The sequence below is a fragment of the Carex rostrata genome, chromosome 34 (assembly GCF_964058835.1).
Source record: "Carex rostrata chromosome 34, lpCarRost1.2, whole genome shotgun sequence".
Classification (NCBI taxonomy): Eukaryota; Viridiplantae; Streptophyta; class Magnoliopsida; order Poales; family Cyperaceae; genus Carex; species Carex rostrata.
Window position 1 is genome coordinate 1,643,973 of NC_135951.1, and position 16,495 is coordinate 1,660,467.

Genomic DNA, 16,495 nt, shown 5'->3' on the forward strand with positions numbered 1-16,495 from the left:
TGGAATGTTCAATATCTTCCTTTTTTCATTCCTAAATTCCAATTTGTTGTCTTTGTTATATATAAAACAAAATTTAAGAGTACACTATTTTAGCATACTACATCTTAAGTACTAATTTCAATTCTTTCTTTTTTTTTTTTGACAAGAATGTGAATTTCAACTATTCCGTCAAACCCTAAACCCTAAACCTACATTAGGTATGGTTATATTGTAGAGGGGTGGCTAACTGAAGTAATTTTATTATTAATTATGGTTGTCTTGATTTACAAAGAAAGCCTCTTTTTCTCTCAACACATATTACTATATAATTTATTAACAATCCAACACTAACTCATGAAAAGCCAATGGAAGCTGCATTTTATAATCTATTTATATAAGTTTTGTCAACTATATCATATCAATGCTTAGTACCTATAGTTATGGGCTAATTTAGTGAGTAAATGCTATTGCAGGTGGATCCGAAATTAATAGGAGATGGGGATGGCATGATAATTCATGCGGATGTGTCTGACCCTCGATCACCATGTATAGTGCCAAGGGAGATACATACTATGGTGATTGCAAGAATGCATGCTCGGGCTGCTCAAGACTTCATTAGAGCCGATGCATTACAAGATGCAATTAATACAGCAGGCTACAGGTATCATTCATTACTTCATACTACCAAATACAACATATTGTACGTATATCTTTGAAACGGTGGTTATAACTTGCTTAACTGCTCTTGCCAGAAGCCAACCTTAAAAAAGAACTCCTCTTGCTTGAATGAAGAAATATTGTCAAATGAGTGGTATATATATATAGTTTGGGACCATAACTTTTCTACCGAACAATACAACCTTAAAAAAAGAACTCCTCTTGCTTGAATGAAGAAATATTTTCAAATGAGTGATATATATATATATATATATAGTTTGGGACCATAGCTTGTCTACCGAACAATTAATACTAATGTCTACACCAAAGCATTTTATATCGGCTTATATTTGAAGTACTGTTATTTTTCGTTTTGTAATTGTAGGATTAAAAGAGGTTCATGCAATGAGGAAATTCTTGTAAAGGAATATAGAGTCCGTTTAAAGTAAGCATTCTCTATTTTTGTTCCAAATGTTGTTTAACTGCTGACTTAGTTCAATATTATTAATACACTCGTTAGAATTAAGTCCAAAGTACAACATTAAATAGAATTAGATTATGGAAGTATGGATAAAATATTATAGTAGTAACAACAATAGAAAGAACAATAGTAGAAATATTCATGTTAGAAGATCATGTGTCACTTGATAACCTGTCTACACATAAATTTTTATAGAGTTCATTACATATATTTATCAAGTTTTCATGCCAAGTTAAAAACAAAAGTTGTGAATTTGTATAGGGGCATTGATGCTCCAGAAATGGGCATGACCTATGGACAGGAGGCCAAGGAAGCACTAATAAATTTAATTGGGGGAAAATCGTTGAAATTAGTGACATATGGCACCGATCCTTACGGTCGTCTATTAGCGGACGTGTACCTCGGCAATATCTTTCTTCAGGTAATTTATTAGATTATTTTACTTGAAAGAAAGGGTGGTTTGGTTATCTCAGCCTTTTGAGTTTTCAAGCTGAACTGATTGGAAAAAGAATAGCCTTTTGAGTGCTTTCCGTGTGTGTTCTTTACAGTAAAGCCAGGTTCGTGTAATTCGAAACATGTAGTCATTGTCTTTGACTTATCTAGTGGATTAATCATCGTGCAATTTCTCGGATTATTTGAGGATGGGAGTTTGCTATCGTTGTTAACTAAAAGAGGTTACAAGTTATTGTATGTGTGAAAGGAAGCTTTGTGTATTATTCTGTGCCAATCAAAGAAGTAACCTGAAATGCTTAAGGTCACCTTGAAAGTATCCCTATTCACTTGAAGTGTGAATAAACAAGGAATGTTTACTTGAACACTAGATTACATGGTCATTTGTTCACAATTCTAAATCTAAATTAGTATTTTGAAAATATAAGTTATGTCATTTTAATTTTATAATACAGGAAATCCTTTTGAAGGAGGGCCATGTCTGGCATTATGACTTCTTTGATAAACGTCCGGAGCTTGCTCGGGTATGTTTATGAACACATCTTTTTTTTATTTCTCATTTCTGTTATTATTTTTTTGCATTAATTTAAAAATCTTTCTAAACAATTATTTTGTATGTTTTCTTTGACAATATACTCTTTTCTTTCAGTGGCAAGTGGAGGCTCAAGTACGCAGAAAAGGACTTTGGGCTAATTCCAACCCACAAAGTCCTTGGGAATATAAACGTGAGGAGAGAAGGAAAAACAATTGTAGAAATATGAGCTAACATTTTATTTTATAAATGGCGTGCATTTTTTGTTAAGTGGCATCTAACGATTTTGATTAATGAAGTTATGTATATTATTTCATCTTAATATATTGTATTAGGTTTGCATATGTTGATGTATATTATTTCTTATTTCTGCATGGTTATGAAGTGGCATGTGATCTTTTAATCTTCTATTACTTTATTATTCTGCTAATTATTTAGCGACTCATTTTTATTATCTGCTAATTATTTAGTGATGTCCGTGGTCAATCATTCTATGGTCTTTAAAAAAAAACAATTCTCTTTTCATTTTCTTTTTGGCATATAATATTTAGATGGTACTGTTGTATCTCTTGAGTGGAGAACATCCAAAAATTATAGAACATCTTCATTTTGGAACTTCTATTAATTTGGCTTCTGTGTTGGAAATTGTTCAAAATTGATCAAAGTTGTTGTACGTGATTAGCATATTCTATTTTAGTAGTCAGAAGCTATAGTTAATTGTGGTAGCATGTATCAATTTTAGAATGTTATGGAGGTAGTGATGATCTAAAAATAGAATTTGTAATAGGTATATTATGTAAGCAGGAGATGATTTTAGTAACGATAGAAAAATAAAGTGTCAGAAAGAGTTACTATTTTTGAGCAGTTTAGAAAATTTAGTATTTGTCATTATGTGAAATAGAGAGCTCTATTAAAACATAGAGCATTTGGGCTGCGCATATAGCCAATTTTCTAACAATCATTGTTATCAGAGCAAGCCGATTCATTAGGCACAGATGGCTGAAACGATAGACAACACCGTCAACGTGACTCAACCTCACCTCTCTATTTTCGGATACACTCAAAATTTGGGTTATTCAAGGAATCACTAATTCCCCCTTCCTTACTCCGAGAATTTGGCCAGGACTGCTACACTCCCCTATCCATCCCATTCTCATTTCTCTTTCTCTGATTCTCTTGCGAGGCTGCGGCACCTCAATCCCTCCTTCTCTCATGCCATTGCATGGTGCCCCAAGCGTCGAGCACCTGAAATTTCAACAAGGCAGGTCCCTCTCCCTCAGTCAAGGTTAGTCTCCTTTCCCTCTCTCTCTCTCTCTCTCTGGTACATATTGCGGCGAGCGGAATACGAGGCACAAGCCGATTTCGATATTTACCTGAAAATTTAGTAGTTTAGTTAATAAACATTTTTAGTTCAAGTGATTTTCTTGATAGAAACAAATCCAAAAAATCTTGAGTTGAATCACAGCGGTAAGTTAAAACTGGTACATACCAGTATAGTTTCCTTGATAGAAAGTTCCAATAATTCAAAATTTGTTTTCTGTGTGGTTTCAGATATACTGAATTTAAGTATTATAATTTTTTTGTAACAGTATCATACTAGTCAGGTAGGGGTGGCAATCATTGAACTGACTTGACCTGATGGCTCCATGGCCCGGGTTCAGTTTGCACCACCTGACCTGCTGCCTGTCAGGTCAGGTCATGACCCTGTTTGACCTGACCCATTTCTGATTTTTAAATAGTACAGACTAGGGGTGGCAACGAACCGAACCGAATCGAACTTACCTTAGGTTTGAGTTTGGTTTGAATTAATTTCGAACCGAACCTGGTTTGATTCGTTTTGAACCGAACTTATTTCGAACCGAACCCATTTCGAACTACACATTTTTCGAATCGAACCCGAATCGAATCACGAACTAAATTATTTTTTAGCAGTCCTAGTTATACCAGTAGTTTATACATTAATTTTTTCTCGCGGGATAATTCACATGACTTCCTTTTACCAGCATGAACTATAAAATGAGTGTTTTTAAGTTGAAAAATTGTTTATGAAAAAATACATCAGAGACGGCTTTCCTAGTATGAACTATGAGAGACGACCGAAGAGAGAGGAGAGACAGTCATCTAGGCCGGAGAGAGGAGTGACAGTCGGAGAGACAGCCAGTCGCTGAGAGCGTCAGCTAGATTTTAGAGCTAGAGTGAGAGTGAGTTAGGGAGAGGTGGAGAGAGAACTAGGTTATTGAGATTTGAGAGTGAGGGAGTGTCGGCTAAGTTAAATTATGACTCTCTATCTTGGATTTTAATTTCATCAGGTAAATGGACGGCCGATGTTATTATGAGATTTGAACCATAAAAATGATTGAACCCATTTCGATCGAACCAGACTAGGTTTGGGTTTGGTTTGAATTAATTCCGAACCGAACCTGGTTTGGTTCGTTTCAATTCGAACCCATTTCGAATCGAATTAAACTCGAATCAAACCCGAATCAAACCCGAATCGAATCACGAACCTCGAATTTTTTTGCCAGCCCTAGTACAGACAGTGGTTGGAAAAGAATTGAAGTGTCTGCTTCTGGTACTTGAATTTGAATTAACTCTTAGCCAAAATCGGGTCAGATGTGGGTGGGGTCATCTCTTACACGATGGTGGGTCATGTTGGGTCCAATCCCATTCAGGAAATATAATTGTAAACTACCTATTTGGTCCGGTCTGAATGGTTGAATCCGAGTTTGAGCTCTTTGCAATTCTATTAAACTGGACAAGGGTTCGAGTTAAAGCCCACCCATTAGCAACCCTATCTTGTATGCATTGTGACCCTGGTTCAGAAGGCCCAAACCAAATTTCATAGGGGGAATTTCATGTATATCCCTCAAAAGTTTCAATATTACGTATTTAATCCTCTAAAATCTATAATTACATATTTATTCTTAAAAATTATAGAAACTCACATATTTGTCCAATCTAAGTCTATTATATATCAAATATCTCCAAATATAATTAAATAATATTTTTTAAACATTAAAATTTATTTTACAATATTAATTAATCTTGCAATGACCATTGTACCCTTTCTTCCTCTCTCTTTCTTAATCTTCTGTGAATAATTAGCGGAGAGAGATAGATATAGAGGCGATAATTGTTTGTTATGATTTTTGATGGTAACTCTTGTTTATATTATATAAGTGGATTATTTGAGGATAATCTTTTGTCTTGACATATTTTTTGACAAAATAATTTTGAATCAATTTTTTTTTTCTATTTTTTAGGAAAAAAATCTTCTGTCGAAAAATAATTCAAGTTTTCAATTTGGTACAGCATATTTCGAACGATTCACCCGATTCAAATTCACTTCACGCTCAAATGACCGATTCCGATTTCAATTCCAATTCTGATTCTGATTTTTTGAGCATTGGTCAAAACAAATATAATGGTCCTTTACGTTGTTGATTAGATCTTCTAGTTTTATTCCAAGATGGAAATTTAATTAGAGTGGGATATGACAAACTTGGGTGCATGTAGCAATTTGATTTTTCTCGCCGCCATATTTGATTTTTCTTCCGATTGTTACCTGTAAAACGTGCATTATTTGGTTACATGTCTATGCATGTTTATTGCAAATTGGTACATCTATTTAGCATACAAATCTAAAATGTCGTTATCCTTATCATCCCCTCATGTTGGACTACAGCTTTGAGAAACTTCAAATTGTTGACATTTTTAACAAGATTAGAAAGACCGCAACTATCTTTTTTGTCCACAATAAAATTTCCTGAAAGGGCCTTATGGACGTGAAAGGCACCTCTTTCAAAGGGCTTATATGTCAAATACAACACAAGCTATCCTCCTCTTTATAAAAAGAGGAGACCCGGCCCTTCTCTGTTTGTAACACGCATTTACATAAAAGATAATTTCTTTTTGACATGATGCGCTTTCAAAATATAATTCTTACCACAATAATGGTGCTCCTTACCGTTGGCGTATTGCTTATCAGCCAAGCTCAAGTAGTTCGGGCTCGCAGCGGACCAGGTACCACGGGTTCATTTATCAAAGTTCGTTTATTATTTAATTTCTTTTTGTGTGAATAAAACTGGTTGTTATTATTATATCATTTTTCAAATATTTTTCTTATAGCTAACATAGTATATTTAACTTGTACTTCCGAATTCACACCAATTTTGAAACAAATTGTATATAATTCGAGTAATAACATACTTGATGTCTTGTCCAAAATTTGTATTATGTGGGAAATGTCCTATTTTGAGTTTTTGACTGTATAAAGCACAAAAGATAACACGGTTAACCAGTCTCTTGTAAAATTGATGTCCTCCTATTTATATGTTTTTTATTTTATTTACTAGGTCAACCACCTTCACCACGTGGTAATCCTCCCTGCGGTTGGCACTGCTAGAAGGAAGGCAGGAATAAGTTGAAGAAAACACCAATCAATCTTCTTTCACATTGTTTTTCAATATGATTATAAGAAAACACCAATCAATCTTCTTTCACTTTTTGGTAGAGATGCAGCTGATGTGGGTACAATAAGATGAATATTTTTTGGAAATAATCTATAAGGTGTTCTCTATTCTATATAGTATGAGGTTAATAGTTTGAGATTAAACTTCTGCTACACAATAAATTACTGATGAAATATGGTTGTAGATTTAGTTTACTAAGAAAAATTTAAGATTTTTTTTCTAAAATTTTAATAAAATGAGTGGCACAAACCAATTTTATCAGAAAACCATCCCTAAGTATTACTTGGGATTGATTCCTCATTTCTCTAATGATGCAGTCCTTAGGAGATGCATAGCAAACATCAATTCTATGTCACAAAAAAATGATTGATTTTTTTTTTTACGCGCGCGTGACAGATCTTTTCTGCTGTAGTTCTCAATATTTTTATTGTCAAACAAACAAAGAATGAATTATACAAGGGCTCTTTTTCTAGTTCGGCTCAAAATATAAATTCGTGTAGCAGAAACTGTATTAGTTTTCTTTATTTACATAAATATTTTTTATAGATTAATTCGATCTCCAAAGTTATCAAAATATTATTTTCTTCATCGTATAATCTATTCAAAATTGATTGAACTTGATCTAAAATTTCGAATTAAGCAACGAAAAGTTAGATTTTTTTTTTTTTTATATACTGAGAATAATGAGGAAAATAAGTTCAGATAGTGTTGCTTCTGTTCGTGGCGACTAAGAAGAAATTAAATCTCACCACCACTTATCTCTTCTCAATCTCACTTGTCAGATGACGACTCTTCTTCTGACGGAGAGCGGTTTATTGTATAGTGCGCTCCTCTCCATGCCAAAACCATTAAGTATAAGGCACGCCATAACCATCAATGTGGTAAGGGAATTAATTTTAAAACAGGCGCTGACGAATGGGTCCATAATGTCAAAAATAGGAAATTTAGATAAAGGGTTATTTCCCAAATAGAAATTTAGGTCAAGAAACCAAGTATGTTATTATTTGAATTATATACAATTTGTTTCAAAATTTTGATGCAAAGCTCAGATACTTGGTACAAAAACTATGTCATCATCAGTTAGCTGTAAGACAAATATTTGAAAAAAATGATATAATAATATCTAGGAAAAAAGTAACACTATTGATGCTCTGCCATACATCTTGCACTACTTGAGCTTAAGCCATTGGTAAGGAGCACCACTACTATTGAGCCAAAAATTATATTTTGAAAGCGCATTATGTCACAAAAGATTATGTCCTATATATGGAAAGGCGTGTTACAAATGGAGGAGAGTCTCTTTTTCCTATAAAGAGGCAGCTGATATTGTATTTTACATATAAGCCCCTTCAAAAAAGTGTATTACACGTGGAAAGGACCTTTCTGGAAATTTTGTTCTGTAAGATTATATTTATGACAGCAAAAAAAAGAAAAAAATCTTCAGGGTGTCAACAAAATATCATCAATTTCAACTTTTGAAGTTTCTCCAACATGCAAATTAATTTTAAATTGGCTGGCTATAGATATGTGTCAAGTTTGTAATAAAAATGTAGAGATATTAACATAATTTTCAAAACCAAAAATAGTTTCAAAACTAGTTAGAAGAAGCCAGACATAATATTTGGTAAAATATATGCAGGGAACAAAACAAAATAACAGCGTCAAGTCAAATTAAATAGCCTTTAATTTTGAAGAGGCAATATGAATAAAACTTTCAAGTCCACAGATTTATAATACAATATACGACTTTCAAGAAAAAACCACCTTGAGTGGCAAAACTCAAGAGCACAATAAGGTTATAAAATTTGTAAAGGTATCACTTCTATTAGTTGGTTTTGAACAAAAGACGCACTAAGCTAGACTTGGAATATGACCTACCAGTTGATCCCAAATCCCCAAGTCTTGGTCTTTGATGGGGCTTGGTATTTGGTTGGTGTTCCCTCTAAGCAAACGGGTGCGTGATATTTCTTTTATAAATTGAGAAATTTATATATATCCCCATCATAACTTCTCAATTTATATCTTTCCCCATCAAAATTCAAAATTTAGTTATTTCCCCATCAAAACTCAATTGTTTTATTTATATCTCCACATCTTAATTCAACCACTTAAAATTTATGATTTATATTAATGAAACAGTCAAAAGGCTGTTTTGCCCTTCAATTAAAATTACTGTGACTAAACCTGATTTCTTTATCGCTGATTACTGTTCCTCTTTGTTTTTTCCCACGACCCTCCCTTCGTGCGACACTCCCCCATCTCTTTTGTTGATGATGATGCCTAGCTTATTAGATTACCCCCCTATAAATTTATCTAACTGGAAATTGTTTTTCTTTTCTCCTTCGTTATGCGTCTGGATGTGCAATGACAATAGTTGAGGATGTTGGAATTAATTTTAATTAATTACAATATATGTGGGTTTATATGTAATAAAAATATATATTGAATAATAGACTGTCAAAATTTAGACCCGTTATGAAGTGATCAAATTAAGTATTATTTATCGGGTTCAATATGTGTGATGAGAAGTGGGGCCTTTAATGTGTAGAATGTATATTAATAACTTTATAATTTAGTGATGATCTAAATTATATGGACGCTGATAGCAATCTCCGCAGCCTTCCTTGACCTAACCAGCAAAGGATGCCACGAACCAATCAAATAAATTATAAATTTCATCGTTTCTTCATTTGATCATTTGATGAACTTATTAATTATTTGAAGTTTTGAACTAATAATAAATTTCCGACCAGAGACTAGTTTGCGTTTCATCAAGTTTCTAGCCTTTAAGGCCCTTGGAGTGAAGAAGCTGGTGGTTGGTGATTTCCCCATTGTAATTAAGGACAACTATGGATGAAGCATGGTTGACTACAAGCCGTTAATCTCGGGCAACTTGCTATTTTCTATTCTTCTAATGACAATAAATAGATGCAACTGGGTATATGTTAAGATTCATTATTGCACCCATTGACAATACATTTAATCATGCCATGAGAGATATCCATGTGCAATCCTATTGCACTACCAATGCACTTCATTCTTGGTATAACAATAGTGTAGTGAGTTATTTTTTCCTAATTCAATTATTTATACTTTTTTTTTGTCTCCACCTTAGTGTAAAATTTGGGTCCATTCCATAGTAATTTCGGGCTCCGGCCCTGAGTGTTGTTATCAATTATTTGAACTTTTTTTTTTTTTTTTCCGAAAAATCCTACTGAACGTTCATACATGGTTGGTAGAAAGAAAATCTTATATGATTAGAACCACGATTTTTTCTTTTTTTCTGAAAAATCCCACAGAGCATTAACACACGGTTGGTTATAAGAAAGCATGTAAAATTGTTGAAACACATCATAATATGTTAATTAAAATAAAACCGTGTACACTTGGTTACAATCCTACACAGATTTTTAATAAATAAACTATGTATGAATATTGAAGTACATTTATATACATTTCTTAATTATAAACCGTGTATGAATGTTTTTGTTCATTTTCTCACGTTCGTGTACAATTAGAATTCTTTTTACTAATTGGGTCGTTGAAAAAAGTTAAAAATAAAATAAAAATTAAAGAAATGATTTGTGCGAACAAATCAAATCAACTATAAATTTCATCCTTTGTTCATTTGATCGTTTGATGAATTTAATTGACCTAATAATTATCGAGTAAGGTCATTACCCACCAGAGACTAGTTAGCGTTTGACCAAGTTTCCAGCCAATTAAGGCCCTTGAAGTCAGATTAAAATTAAGTTATATCTAGAACCTGGTTGTTGGTGATGTGGTTTCTGAAATGTTTTGATGGTATATTAATTTAAGGACAACTTGGATGATGCATGGTTACCACAAGCCTTTAATCTTGGGCAACTTGGTATTTTCTATTCTTTTATAATTATTAGAAAATAGTTACAACTTGGTATATATTATGAATCATTATTGTGCCCATGGAGTATAAATTAATCACGCCACGAGAGAGATCCATGTGCAAACCTATCGCACTGTAGACTTAAATCTCGGTGTAACAATGGTGTAATGAGTTATTAATTAACCAGCTGTCATGATAGTTGTTGCACTTGCACGAATTTTTTTTAGCAAATTTTTAAAGTTTATAAATTTAAATTAAGCTATTAAAAATGCGATGTTGTGTATGTAATAACTAAGGTTGCGAATGATCGATTAGTTAGATATTTTAAAATGGACGATGATCATTAAATTTTAACACCAAAAAAATAAAAATAATAATAGGTACTTGAGTAATTTAGGACGGGAAGTTCAGCCTGTAATTCTGACTCGCTCATACTCATTTTGAATCTGGCTAGAGTTATTTTGCTTATAATACATTATTGGCAGCTCTATTGAGTTATAAATTTTAAAACATTTTAATTGACCATTATTAATGAAACATTTTACTTGATTCAAACATAGCTTGGTACTAATGAACGTTATTCAGTTTAGAGTTTTAGCCGCAAGCATTAAAGCTTTCTTAAATAATCAAGATGTATTTTTTTTTTCTAATAAAATTTTTTATGCGATCAATTGATAATTTACTAATTTTCACTGCAAGAAGTAACTATTAGTTATTTATCATTTGGTCTTTAAAATAATATAACAACAAATATAACAAAAATAATAATTTAAGATCCCGTAGAATTTGACCTTGATCAATTCAAATTTGAATTACTTGGGGCTGAATATCTTAACAGATTCAAGCTCAAATTCAACTCAATTTAAATTATAATTAATGAATCAAATTTATTTGGGGATAATTTAACTCAATAACCTGTCTTTAGTCTAATGACTAAAAAATAAAAATAATAATAACTGTACAAGAGGGGTTGTAAGTTTGAAACCCAGTTGAAAGTTGTTTTATAAATAAAATTTAAAAATAAAAAGTTTGTTCTCTAGTTTTATTTAAAATAATAATTCAATATATTTTTAAAATAATAATAATTAAAAAATTTGTACAAATTTTTATCTTAAATTTGATTAAACTCTTGCTAAATTCGTGAGAGGATGTAAAGAAATTTCTGTTTTGTTAATACAATTGTTATCTAGGTTACGCCTAACAACCTTCAAAACTACACGACACGCTCCTCTTTATCTCTTCCAAAAGTCAACCAATACTTATCCTTCTCTTCAAACCTCAATCTCATCTCTTCCTATTGGAAATTTACATACTTGAATCCCCCTGTTTGATTATCGGAGTAGCATGGATCCTGTGTCAATTGCGGCAATCGGCTGGGTGATGCGATCTCTGGGCAACAAGGTTGTAATGGAGTTGTTGGAAGCATGGGCAAAGCGCATGGACCTCGGAGAGGAGTTCAAAATCCTCAAGAAGCAGCTGCTGCAGCTTAGTTCCCTTCTTACGAGCGCCGGCCGCCTTCGTCCCGAGAATAGTTTCCTGGAGGATTTGCTCATGGACCTTCAGCAACTCGCCTATAAAGCTGAAAATTTGCTTGACGAATTGGATTACTACCGTCTGGAGGATCAGATTCAGCAGGGAGGTACCTAAGAAAATATATTGTATCTCTCATAATTTAATATGTATGTTTTTTTCATGATTGAAAGGGAAATATATGTAATAAAATTCGGAAAAATTCGGAAAAATTCAAATTCTCTTACATTTAAAGCTATTAGAATTACTATGTTCACATAAAATTAGCTATAAAATATTTGAAATTTACATTTGAAATAATTTGTTGAAAATAATAAAGAATTGAAAGATTGATCTTAGTCGTTCATTATTAATCAAACAAAAGTCTATGTCTTTTCTTGTAATTTTAAAAATAGAAAAAAGGCAATATGTGCCTCGGTACCTGTGCGTACCAAATACATAAAATACACCAACGGTAACAAACGGCTAGTAACCACGGGACATGCATGGTTTTACATATATAGGGGCAACTGTTGGAGAGCTCAATTCCAAGTCGACAATGAGGCGATTCAAGGAAATCACCACCAGTGATGGATGCAGAAAGATTATCCGAGTGCAGCCACACATTGCACCCAACGTGGCACCCAAGTCAAAAAAGCTTCGCCCTCTCCCAGGTAAACAATACTACCATAGTCATCACTACTCACATCAGTCAAAAGTGCAATGGTTTTTTCAATCATGAGAAAAACCTCATGTCTACCAAAATGCCATGGCCACAGTTCACTTGCGTATGCACACCCAAGCAATTTTTCATCACTGTTTCCATACCCAAAAGCTTCACCAAATCCCTATCAAATCCATCAAACAGCTACCTCTAGAATGCCATATATTAAACCCAAACCCCTCAACCTTCATCTCCCCACCACAGCTCACTCACTCAACATGCCAAAGAAAAAGAACAACTCCCCACATCCTTCTCACTTCACTCCTCCGTGTGCCTCTATTCCACAGGCCGCTATGGCCACCCTTGCTCGTTCATATGCCAATGTACTAACCGGTACCAACAACATTCACCTCATCCAACAACCTAGCCGCTTCCCTCACCCTATTTGGAAAAGCTACACCGATGAGAACCCTTGGTCACTTGTATCCGACAGCCCTAACCCGCACCCAACCCGGTGCATTCGGATTGGAGAGGCCGTTTCTATAACTGCCCCTCCATCAGCCATGAACAAAACGAATGTACTCACAAAGAACTAGTATGTGCAAAGTGTTGGATGACCGGTCACGAGTCAAAGATTTGCACATTTGCAACCATAGAAGGAAAAATCGATATCAGTATCGGGATCGGTCCTGGCCGATACCGATCCCAGATCGGTGTATCAGCCGGTATTGGCCGATTTGGCTCGGAAAATTGGACTTTTTGGCCAAAAGCTTTTTTTACACTAAAAAAATAGAAAAAAAATTATAAAAAAATAATTTGTCAACAATTTATGTTTAGACAAATGATTACAATCAAATAATCCACTAATACAATATAATTTCACGCCCCGACGACCGGACCGGGCACGCGACGCGGCAGAACAGCACCCTCGCATACATCCGCCGTCCTGTCAACCTACGTCACAACAGAAAGAAAACAGAAACAATATGGGATCAGCTACAAAGCCGAGTAACCAGTTATTTAACGACGCATCTTCTCTATAATTGGCTTAATAACAGTAATCAATCATTTCAATAGGATTGGATTAATCCACACAATTAAAAATCAAATTACGTATGCATATTTAACCGGTAATATCAGTTGGGTCTAGGTTTTCAGTAAAATCAGTTCCATTCCAGTTGGAATCCCTGAAACAGGCGATTCGCAGTATTTCCAGTCCATTAAAAAATAATTTCAGTATCTAGAACCAATATTCAAGTTAAATATGCTATCATATTCCGATTACACAATTCAATAGCAAATAAACCATACAAATCGAAACCACATATTATAGAGAAGTCTGGTTACCTGATAGTGATCGGTTCAGAAATCCAATTCGAGATGCAACACTTGTTTGGAATCAACGCGACGTAGTCGGAATTCCAATTGGATATAAAATCAAATAAAAATAAATATCAAAAGATTTCTCTTTATTTTTCTTCGATCTTTCTCATTTCTCTTTTCTTTTCATTTTTCAATCTTTATTTCATTTCCTCTCATGAATTTACAAAGAGATAGATATGATTTTATCTATAGACCGGTCAATAGCGGTATAAAATTTTACCATGCATAAGCCACGTGGCAATAATGCCACCTCATTCTATTTTATTTTTAAAGTTTTTCTCATTTTACATAATACACCTTCAACTTTTCTAATATTATAAATAAGTCCAAAATAATTAAAAATATATGTATTACTGGGGTGTTACATATAATTCAAGCATTAAAACTATAAACACACTCTTTCACTGCCAGAAACTATGACGTGCTGGCTGGATCACTTCATCGTCGTCTGTATTATGATAAAAATAAGAATATTGTTGTCTGGAACCAAAAAAAGAAGAAATTGTAGATCCAAATGAAGGATTGTTAACATCTTCATATCCATATGCATATGGTGGTTGAATAGGAAAAGAATTAGGTTATAATATTGGAACAGTCCCTTTCTCAAATGTGGTATGTTTCTTGCTGTGCTGAACTTTGTTGTATAGTTGCTGAGAACCTTTATCTTTTCTAATTGTGCTTTGTTGGATGCCTTTTTAGTTGAATTTTCGCATGTATGAACTATTTTCTTTGGGTTGAACGTCAATAATTATTTTCTGGATGACAAAAGGCCTTCTTAACTTTAGTAATAACTACACTTGTCTTCTCCAAAAATCAGATGCTCAAGCGAAAGATTAAAAGCACTACCAATGTTGAGAGAAATTGGTCTGAACTTCCAGAAGACATTCTCCACCTCTTCGCCAAAAAACTCCATGATATCTCTGATTTTATACGCTTCCGTGCTGTGTGCAAGAGGTGGCAGTTATCAGCCCCAGTCACTGATCCTCCTCTACAACTCCCCTGGCTTCTAGAGCATCGCCAACAAGAACACCATGAAAACGGTATTATGCGCTTCTACTGTCTCTCATCTGGTAAAGTTCATACTATCCCTGTCCAGGCTCCCGTCGTGCCTGGCTCAATGGCCCCGGATGCCGCTACTTACTTGCCTCTTACTTTGGAACTTCAGATATGTATCTCCTTAATCCTCTTACTCATGATCAGATATTCAGATCCATGTTCCTTTTGTTAATGTCCCTGCATTCCTTCCCGACTATATTGGTCCAGATCCATTTGAAGGTGGTGATATTGTGGTTATATTGTCAGCATATGGGGTTGTTGACATGCGACAAAATACTTTTGCATATATGATGGCTTGTTGGCGACCTAAGGTTGACAATTGTATCTTTGTAGAAGGGGTTGGCCACTATGGTAATGCATATTATATGGGACAGTACTTCAGTAATGATAGGGAAACTGGCATTACCAATGTTATTGATATTGCAACCAAAAAGTTGGCTTATCAAGTCGCACCACCAGATGGCGCAAACTCTTTTCCATATGGTCGCACAATTCTGGTTGAGTCAGGAGGAAAGATCCTAAGGCTGTTCCCCCATTATGAGGCTAAGCAGTGGCTCTTTGATATATACTGTCTTTATTTCAGTGATGGTGAAGAGAAACCTTGTTGGGTGAAAATCATTGATATCGGTGATCAAATGTTGTTTGTGCAATCTTATCGTGGGTTATCTTTCAATGCAAGTAACTTTTCTGGATTCAAAGGGAATTGCATTTACTTCGTGAAAGACCGGCAATATCTTTGTAAATATGACATAGGGGATAGTACAACTGAGGAGTTGCCTTACCCTTTTGATTCAGTGGGAAATTGGTTTGTGCCTAGTCTTGTATAACTGTCTGATATCAAGTAAGTTTAACTCATAGTTCGTAAAATCGGCCGATTCCGATTCAACTCGGAATCGGACTGGACCGACCCGATTTTTGCCCGATTCTCAAGTTGGTGCGATTCTTTTCAAAAAAAGCGGATGAACAGTGAAAAAATCGGCCGATTTTCCGATTTTTTGTCCGATTTACACCGATTTGAACCGATTCAAACGATTTAAAGCAAAAAAATTTCAAGTTGACTAACCTCTGTGCCGATTCAGAGAAAATCGCGCCATTTGAATCCACCTCTGTGTCGATTCAGAGAAGAAGAAGGCAGCCCGAAAGGGGGAGAAGGCGCGCAGGAGGAGAAGGTAGCCCGAAAGGGGGAGAAGGCACTGAAGACGCGCCATTTGAGCTTGATTTTTCGAACCATGGAGAACTGAGAAGGCGCTGATTTTTGCCACCGTGGTGAGAAGGGGGAGAACCGGAGAAGAACACCGAAGTCGTGCAGGAGGAGAAGAACACCGTGCACCGAAGACTTGATTTTTCGAAAGGCGTTGATTTTTGCCACCGTGGTGAGAAGGGGGAGAAGAACACCAAGTCGTGCAGGAGGAGAAGATGAACACCGAAGAAGTGCTAATATTTGGCA

General features: G+C 34.6%; 2 protein-coding genes across 2 annotated transcripts; both read left to right on the forward strand.

Annotated features, from left to right (window-relative positions):
• The first annotated feature begins 440 nt into the window (after positions 1-440).
• LOC144548844 (putative staphylococcal-like nuclease CAN1) lies at positions 441-1,861 on the forward strand. The gene is made up of 4 exons (XM_078297558.1): positions 441-640; positions 1,022-1,081; positions 1,379-1,538; positions 1,790-1,861. Exons 1-4 carry the CDS (start codon positions 441-443, stop codon positions 1,859-1,861), a joined length of 492 nt encoding a protein of 163 aa, XP_078153684.1.
• Positions 1,862-11,780: 9,919 nt separating this feature from the next.
• Positions 11,781-15,895, forward strand: LOC144548845 (uncharacterized). Its single transcript, XM_078297559.1, has 5 exons — positions 11,781-12,075; positions 12,470-12,619; positions 12,814-13,187; positions 14,810-15,062; positions 15,256-15,895. The coding sequence occupies exons 1-5, from the start codon at positions 11,781-11,783 to the stop codon at positions 15,873-15,875; spliced, it is 1,692 nt and encodes a 563-aa protein (XP_078153685.1). The 3' UTR covers positions 15,876-15,895.
• The last annotated feature ends 600 nt before the right edge of the window (positions 15,896-16,495 follow it).